The 9097-nt window shown below is 41.2% G+C and overlaps 1 protein-coding gene across 2 annotated transcripts in view; it reads right to left on the bottom strand.

The window, feature by feature from the left end:
* The window catches only part of ccdc3a (coiled-coil domain containing 3a), an 8296-nt gene extending 2517 nt beyond the window's left edge, over positions 1-5779 (bottom strand). For both annotated transcript variants that reach the window (XR_010911981.1, XM_067490123.1), the window contains exons 1-3: positions 5049-5779; positions 4609-4786; positions 1-38 (exon numbers count right to left, since the gene is read on the bottom strand). The exon at positions 1-38 is cut by the window's left edge. Coding sequence is in view for 1 of the 2 variants with exons in the window: in XM_067490123.1 (XP_067346224.1) it covers positions 1-38; positions 4609-4786; positions 5049-5458 (626 nt within the window). In the remaining variant the exon portion in view is untranslated. The remainder of the gene's footprint in view (positions 39-4608; positions 4787-5048) is intronic.
* Positions 5780-9097: the final 3318 nt, after the last annotated feature.

Raw genomic sequence — 9097 nt, 5'->3', positions numbered from 1 at the left:
TCCTCAAAAAGTGCCGCCTGCACTGAGGAACAAAGCAGCTAGAGGGATGAGGAAAGAGAAAAGCGGTGCAGTAAGTTAACAGACACCACAGGTTGTTTTTAAAGGCTGTAAACCAGCAGTTGCCATCACATCAGCTGGTTGTGCAGCGTGGGTGCGCCAGTGACCTGGTTTTCCCAGCAGCCTCTCTGAGAAAAAGACATTGATCTTTTGATCTCCACTGTGCTGTTATTTCTCCTTTGCTCTGGGCTTTTTCTTCTCTGCAAAGTCTAACACAGTTGGAAGGTGAGGGAGGATGAAGAATAAAATGGAGGTCCTGAACCTTATCATTTACATTTACCCACACAGGCTCCCTTACTCCCACTCAGAAAAACACAAGAGGACAATGTAGGCTGTTTGTGCGTGTGTGTTTGGGTTCGTGTGTGTGTGTAACACACGAATGCATCACCCCCACAGACCTTCAGTGCCTCTCAGGCAAAGCAAAGGTCATGTGTTTTGATGTTTCAGGGGCCCCGGTTTTTCATCTCGTTGGCCGACCAGTGCTGACCTTAACCAGCATGGTTAACAGGGGTGAGTGCTCTCACTGCGGGGAATGTGTGTTCATGTATGAATGCTTTCATCAGAGGAAAGTCCAAACCGAGGAAGAGATATAAACTCCCTCCATGTGCTGTACATAAAATATTATCAGCTTATAAACAGTACTCGAGACAAATATTATTGTTTCTGCTGAGGTAATTGTTCCACATGTTCATCTAGTAAATAGATAATAAATACTGCACTTTCTACAGAACCAGAACCTGTATGGTGACACAGTGTCCAAATAACTATGAATAATTTGCAAATGTACTGAAACAGCATACTGCTCATCACTGAGAGAGAATGGCTACGAAATCTATCTGTTTTTCTTCACTAGAGCTGCTCCGCCTTGGCAACGATGAACAAAAACTGCCAAAGAACTCGCTGTGGCCTGCTCACAAAAACCTCCGACATCTGCCGCGGTTTTCTGATTATTAGTAAATGAGGATGGACAGCTGACATAAAGGAAAAGGACTAAATGTTTAAAAGGCTGTTGGGAAAAATATGCTTTGACCCTCTTGTTTGTCGTGAAGTACTTTGATTAAAGTCAAACGTGGGTTATGTGACATTGCTGCATTTCTTTTACACTGTGAACCCTTTTTAAGTTCGTAGGAAAGCTCTCAGTGGGATGCGCTAACACACACACACACACACACACACAAATGCACGCCACCTGTCAAAACATCCGGGTGTTACCTGCCTGCTGCTCAGCATCATCTGTGTAAACAGCTTTTAGAGGACATGAAATGACACACACATGCAATTATGTCCTCATAGTCATAGGGACAACATTTTGAAAGACTCACATGAAAAGAGTTTGTCTCTTTTGCTTTAAATCTCTATCAGAGCTGCACATTATCAAAATTAAAGAGCAACTTTACTGATATTTCACTTCCCTTCTTTGGTTCCATTCCCTCCGCCTTTCTCTTCTCCTTTAAGCTGAGAAAAAAAAAAAAAAACTCCTGATGACATCACGTGGAGGAGCCTTACAAGCTCAGATGATGGAGCTCGTCCTGATCAACCTGCCGCTCTAGATTTCCTCCAGACGGCAGCATGTGAAGGAGTTTTTCAGCTTAAAGGGAGATATTTTGAAATAGATAAATCAGATGAGTTGAATACTACTCATAAATATGTAGACTAGAATGCAGAGAGTTGGTTCACTTTAAAATCTCAGCACCCAGCAATAAAAAAATACTTTTTTTTTTAGGTGTTAACGGAGGGAGAGTGAATGTCAGATTTGTCAGCTATATGCATATGTTTTAAAATGCACTAATGCTGGTGGAACATGTAGAACTGTATTTGGTTTTAAGAGTAGAAAATGGGAATAGAAAATGTCCTAAAAAATGGCATTTGAATGTGCTAAATCTCAATAAATATAAATGAAATATATGCCTGCAAACTCCTGTTCAGGAATACCTGAACTCACTGGAGCACATATTCTCTGTCTGATGCCTCACACACTGTAAACCATCAGGAGGAGCTGTGTGACACAGTCCCACTTGCTTCACACTCACTGACCAGACTGCATTTACATGTTCATCAACAGACGGTGAAGAAAGGAAGAAAAAACAGTGTCTGCAAAAAGGAAGAAAAAAGGAGAAAGAGAATAAAACCGACCCTAAACAAAAACATAGGAGACAGAAAGAAACCTGCCTTTGTGTGTCTGTGAGTGTCTGACTGCTCATTGATTTCTCCAGACTTTTGATTCCTCTCTCGGGTTTAATAGAGAGTCTCAGAATGAGAACTCAGCCCCCTCACCTCCACACACACACACACACACACACACACACACACACATTCCGCGATTATGGGGCTTCACTACAGATGTCAAACCGACAAACCAGGGTTTCTCTTCTTCCTCCAGATGTTGCACTTTGCTTCATGTGTACGTGTGTTTGAGCAATGAGGATAAACACACATGCACATAGCTTTTGGTATTGATCCCGAGCTTCAGCTACTGAGTCAAACAGAGTGAAACACTCTTCTGAGTCACATACAACAAAACTTGTCAAATGTGTTAACATGACTGTTAAGGCTCATGTTTTTCCTCACTGTGGTTACGGTGCATCATTAGCGGGCATGTCAACATGGGAATGTGCTGATTTGGAAAGTATTTGGGAATTTTGTCTCTATCGTACAGTGACCTATCAAATTAAGGCTTGAGGCTTTGATACACAGTGGGCTTACAGGAGTCTCCAACTCTGGCTCATAGTAGAAGTCGCTATGTGTACTGATAAGAAGAGGTTTTGAACGAAAGCTAATTAAAGGTTTTGGCAAAAACGTGGGAGGAAGTCTCGTCTATCTTCCTGGAGGGACGTCTGGTTCCCACGAGACTGAAACCAGAAGCAAAACACCTCCCACCTCCAGTTTTGGGAAAGTGCTTTGTGTGTTTAACTCCAGCTAAGGGGTGTGCTGCATCCTGAAAAGCCTTTTAAAAATCCACAAATGTGAATTCAAGCTACTGGAAATAAGTAAATGAGATCGTATTCGTAATTTAATGCCAAAACAAAACAAAGGGGAAATAAAGAGATATTTTTTTTCTGCTTTTTCTTCAAATATGCGACTTTCAAATAAGAAGTAAAGAGAGATGAGAAGAAAAAAGGTGTGACTTCTTCTCCTCCATAAATTCCTGTAGCGAAACACCTGTTTAGCGTCCCGCCCTGCCTGAAGGTTGCAGACTCCACATGTGAGCGCACGTTCCCGAAACAAGCTTTTAAACCCTTCCCGATGGACCTCTGACCTCCCAGCTGTTAGGCTAGATCCTGCTTGGAGATAGGGAGAGGAAGACACTGCACCCTTTCTTCTTTACAGCATTAACTCTAACATCTTGTCACACATATATATTTGACGTCTGTGATGCTAATATGTACATTTAGCACCAAACATTTATTATTATTACACATTACATTTAATACACATATTTGATTATGTGTTGTAGTAGTGATGTAGACCACCGCATGAAAAGGTTGCTCCGGTTGTGTTGGTCCATTTCCAGACGTCTTTTCATGTTTAAAGTGTGACCTGCTCTTCTTCCTCAGTGGGGATGTGATCAGTCTGAATCTCTCCATCAGTCCTTCCTCCTGCTGTTAACTCAGCTACCAGGTCAGAGGGGCTATATCGCTTCATACTGATATGGATCTAAGCTGCAGATTGACACACTTTTTAAACAGCTGTCTGTCAAAGATGTGGAGCTCTGCTTTTTGACCTTTGACCTCTGGATGGTCAGAATGACGTCTGCCTAAGGAGCCAGGCGGCCCTCCACCAATCAGTAACTGCTTTGATCTTCAACTCACTGGAACATGATCACACAAGACCAATCACATGCAGGAATTCTATTACAACTATAATAATTTCTTCTGTGCATGTGCAAAGCTTTCTTTTTGGGTTTTTTTCCTGCTGAAGATCAGAGCAGTGATACACAATGTGTGTGTGTGTCTGTGTTTGTGTATCTAACGCTGCACCGTGCCAGAGGGTAACTGTGTTTCTACTGATCCTCACAACATTCCTGTCAGCAGCGTCACAAATCGTCTCAGGATTAGGTGTTCTCGCACACACACAGACACACACACACACACAAACACTATAACACACAAACCAGAAACTCACTCTGTTGTCTCACTTCTTCTTCCAACACAAACTGCACTCACATTCACATTTTATACCACAGTAAATTCAGTCTTGAAGTCTTAAAGTCTTGAAACAAAAATGAAGCAAACATAGTTAGTTAAACCCCATAGACCATGAATCTGTTATCTCCATGGCAACGAGATAGCGCTGGGCTTGTTTATATCTGCTGCAAACACCAAGATGTACTGATCCGACCAGACAATGAGACATTTTTTTCTGTATTCTTTGTGTGAGATGTGTGTATGAAGATGAGATCTGACCAACCTATACCAGCCCTTTTTGTTATCAAAGAAGCAGCAAAAATCACTATGGCAACCAACTATCCAATCATACTAGACTCAGTTCTTAGGCTTACAATTTTGGGTTTAGTTTTTAAGAACAGATTCTCCTCTTGGTATTTGGCCTTACCCTGCTGTCCTCCTGGATGTCCCACTCCGGGCTGAAAGTGTGGAACGGCTGGTTTCCTTGGGTACAGTTTGAGAACTGAAAGAGGCTGGAGAACGTGCGCCTGTTCTCAGTTGTGTCAGGGAATATGGCATCTTGGAAGTTGACACTGTGTGGCAGGATGTTGTAGTTGTCATCCATCCTGCAGATCATATGAAAAGACTTGGAAGGGCGAAAACTAAAGATGCCCGAAAAAGTTTAGCTTAAAGAATTACTGCGTTGAGTGGGGTTGCCACACAGTGCATCCAGCAGTCTTGTTTGCACACCTGACTATATTTATGACAGTGACACAACTAGGGAGTTGTTGGTTTAGACTGCTATTACGCAAAATTATCTATCATTTAATTTATGTATCACCAATAACACTTACTGTCAGACTGATTTAAGTATGCTTTGCGCCTCACCTGAGGAAGAAGAAGTAGGAGTAGTTCTCCATCACGGTGTGGGACTGGCAGGACAGGTACCCCAGCCCAGTTAAGTTGAGCCTAGATCCCGAAGGGACCTCCAGCATGCTGCCCCAGGCTTGATCGCAGAGCAGCTCCACCTCCGCCGAGTACAGCAGCCCTTCTGCAGCGCCCTCGTACCCATAACCGAACCCAAAGGGCAGCGAGTTGTACAGGCTCCCTGTCCCAGCCCCAGCCAGGGGCTCCCGGTGGATGGCCAGGACCCGGGCGTACACAATGATCTCGGCCAGCTCTGCACGGCAACCCTCACTAAGCGGCCGCCACTCAGAAGGCAGCTGGCACCCGTGCGTAAAACTGTCCAGGTGCGCAAAAATGCAGAGCGTTGCGACATGGAGAGTTGTGGAAAACATTGTGAAGAGTTTCTTTATGAACCATAAAGGTTTATCCGGTTTTTGCCAAACTTGATTGTTGTGAAGACGGTCAGTCCCTTCAATGTATCAGAGTTGCTAAAAAGTATTTTGGTTTAAGAATGGAAGACTTGTGATGGCCGCTATGTGCCTAATAACATTTCACACTACACCCGACCCTTGTTTTTGTCCACAAACCTTTTCTCCTTTACAGGCACTTTAAAAGAAACTGACAATGTGCAGAAACAATAGCAACTCCAGCCTGCGTTTTCATCTCGTCTGTCTGCTGTGGAGAGGCGATGAGCTTCTCCGGCGCGCACCGCTGCTGCGTTCAAGGACTGATGCAAAGCTCAGACAAATTATTTTGTCTCACAACATTGATCGACCTTAGTTTGAACTTATTGAACTCGATAATGTGTGTATGACAAATAATACATAAAGAAAAAAAAACACAACTTAACAAACTGTATCTAAACAAATATTATTTGTAGATTCTTCTCGCAAAAGACAAAGACTAGTATTTCATCACTGACACAAAACTGGTATTTTACTTGTTTCTGATAAATAACACACAGGAAGAAAAAAGCAGTATATGAATTGAAACTCGGAAACTTTAACTTGTGATATAATTCTGGCATGATTTTTTATTAGCAAGTCAGTTTTCCCCAATGAAATTTAAACGCATTCATGAAAAATGATACACTGTATCAGCCGTGTAGTACAAAAGCAGGGTATCTAATCTAATCATACTGTGACGTTCGAGTTACGATCCACAACCCTTGAGGCCAATTCCGGATGGATTTCGAGATGTGTCGGTAGGCAATTGTGTGAGTTCCAGCAGCCTCTTGGAGACTTAAGAATATTTAAGGGATTCTTGTTCCGGAGCTATTAAATAAGTGTTTCGGGGGCCTTGACAGGATATTACTGGGAGATTTAGTGGGTTCTTCAGGGATTTTGAGGCTTACTGGTCAGGGTCCATGGGACCTGTGGAGTGGTGCAGCAACAACTGCTCAAGAAAAAACAAAACAAAAAACAGAGTGGTGGAGAAGCAGATAGACCCCCACAATCCAGGGATAGGTACTAAAGTTTGTGAGTCCACATTAACAACCCCAAAACAGGTCACACAATAAGACCTGTGTATCAAATATTAAAACACTTAATTTCCAGATAATAAACACTCCAACAACCCCCTCCGCTGCAAAAGATACACTTTCTGTATTTTAAGCCAAGTCTATAATATCTTTGTTTTAGTAGTAGTAGTTTAGTTGTCTATTATGCCCATAGTGCTTTATTGTTTTAGTGTTCCACTTACTTACCTGTCTCTGTGTTGCAACAAGCCAATTTCCCCCTTGGGGACCTATAAAGTCTTATCTGAATGTGGTGTCTACTGGCATAACAGCTTGCTGGGTTCAGTATTTGTTTGGACTTCCAGGAGACTTTGAGGATTTGCCATGGATCCATTAATGTGCATTTCACAGTGATTACACTGACTGGAGCCAACAGTAAAACACAAGTTGTAAGGACTGCAGTACTTTTATGTTACTCTACAGGCGATTATTTCAGTCCATGTTTTAAAATAGTCCTGCAGTGTATTTTTGCTTGGACAACACTGTCATCTAGTGGAAACTGACCCAAATAACAGGCTATATTTTGCCTTTTTTGGGTAATAAATAAAATGATTTTTGTAGTATTTTTATATCTGTTTAAACACAGGCCCATTATTTCATTGCAAGTACAGTAGCTTTAAAGTGTTATTATCCAACTACACTGACAGATCTTTCCATACACAACTGTAGGGAACTGAAGGGAATTCCCGCTGACAGCTGACGTTTGGCTCCACCCACAACTGTCAGACCTCTGTTGATGTGAAAAACATGTGGATTGACCCGCCCACGCAGCCGCTCTGTTTATACGTAGCTACGCTTTATACTCGTTTCCTGCTTTCTGACGTCACTTAACGGAAATGAAAACCAAAGCTGAGCTTGCGTGGAGTTAGCAACATTTAGACCAATACATGTAGGAATTAGGACAAAGTTGCCTTCGAAATAAAGTTTTAGATCTTGGATAGATGATCTTAAAACATTAAACTTAAAATTCCAAACATTAGGCTATAAGTTACATTAACTTAACACATTACTGGAGGCTGGTAAGCCTCTTTTTAATAACTGGGTTTTGTGAATATAATGTTTTTTATAATCTGATGCAATAACCATTCTGCCTGTTGTACAACCCCAATTCAAAAGAAGTTGGGATGATGTGTAAAACGTAAATAAAAACACAATGCAACTCATCAAACATTATTTTATTTGCAACAGAACATAACACATCAGGTGTTGAAACTGGGAGTTTTTACCATTTCATTGAAAATATTAGCTCAATTTGAATTTGATGGCAGCAAGACATCTGTAAAAAGTTGGAACACGGCAATGTTTACCATTGTGTAGCATCACATATTCTTTTAGAAATTGTCTGTAAATGTGGAAATTGAGGAAGAAGTGAAGAGACTAGTTGCTGCAGTTTTAGGAGAGGAATGTTGTCCCATTCTTGTCTGATCCAGGATTCTAGCTGCTCAACAGTCTTTGTTTGCAAATTTTTCATTTTATGATGCACCAAATGTTTTCTATTGGTGAAAGGTCTGGACTGCAGGCAGGCCAGTTCAGCACCGGGACTCTTTTCCTGTGAAGCCATGCTGTTGTGATGTGGTTTAGCGTTGTCTTGCTGAAAGAGATGTTGTGTGGATGGGAGCATATGTTGCTCCAAAACCTCGATGTACTTTTCAGCATCGATGGCGTCTTTCCTGATGTGTAAGCTGCTCACATCACAGGCACTAATGCCTCCCCATACTATCAGAGATAGAGGCTTTTGAACTGTCAGATGGATGGTCCCTCTCCTCTTTAGTCCACAGGACACGGTGTCCATGGTTTCCAAAAGATATTTCACATTTTGATTCATCTGACCACACAACAGTTTTCCATTTTGCCTCAGATAATTTTAAATGAGCTTTGGCCCAGAGAACACAGCTGCGTTTCTGGATTGTGTTCACATATGGTTTCTTCTTTGCATGATACAGCTTTAACTTTTACAGCTTTAACTGTGCATTGCACAGTGAACTGTGTTCACAGACAGTGATTTCTGGAAGTGTTCCTGAGCCCATGCAGTGATGTCCAGTAGAGAATCATACCTGTTTTTAATGCAGTTTTGCCTGAGGGCCCAAAGGTCACACGCATCCAGTTTTGACCTTTGCAAATCATTGCATTCGGGGTTGTATCTTGATGATAGGATTTTATTAATTTAGCTTTTGAATTTGCAATTTTTGTTGATAGTTATTTTCCTCTATTATAGTTGACAATGTTAGATGTTAATTTAATAAACCACAAGTTGATAAGTTGACAAGTTGAAAAGTATTGTGAATCATTAAATGAATGAATGATGGAGCATTCACAGTAATTATATCCTAATGTTTATTATTATTATTATTATGACTACCTTTTATACATTTTATACCTTCTTTTATATTTTTTAAAGGGATTATACAATTTGTTTCTAAGGATTATTCTCATATGCTAGTGCTAATTTGTTTTGCACTCTTTCTAGACCTAAGCACGGCAATTGTCAAAGTGTCCTTTTATTTTGTAAACAGCC

This window comes from Channa argus, chromosome 21, assembly GCF_033026475.1.
Source record: "Channa argus isolate prfri chromosome 21, Channa argus male v1.0, whole genome shotgun sequence".
In the NCBI taxonomy this organism is placed as follows: domain Eukaryota; kingdom Metazoa; phylum Chordata; class Actinopteri; order Anabantiformes; family Channidae; genus Channa; species Channa argus.
This window is presented reverse-complemented; position numbering and strand designations above follow the sequence as displayed.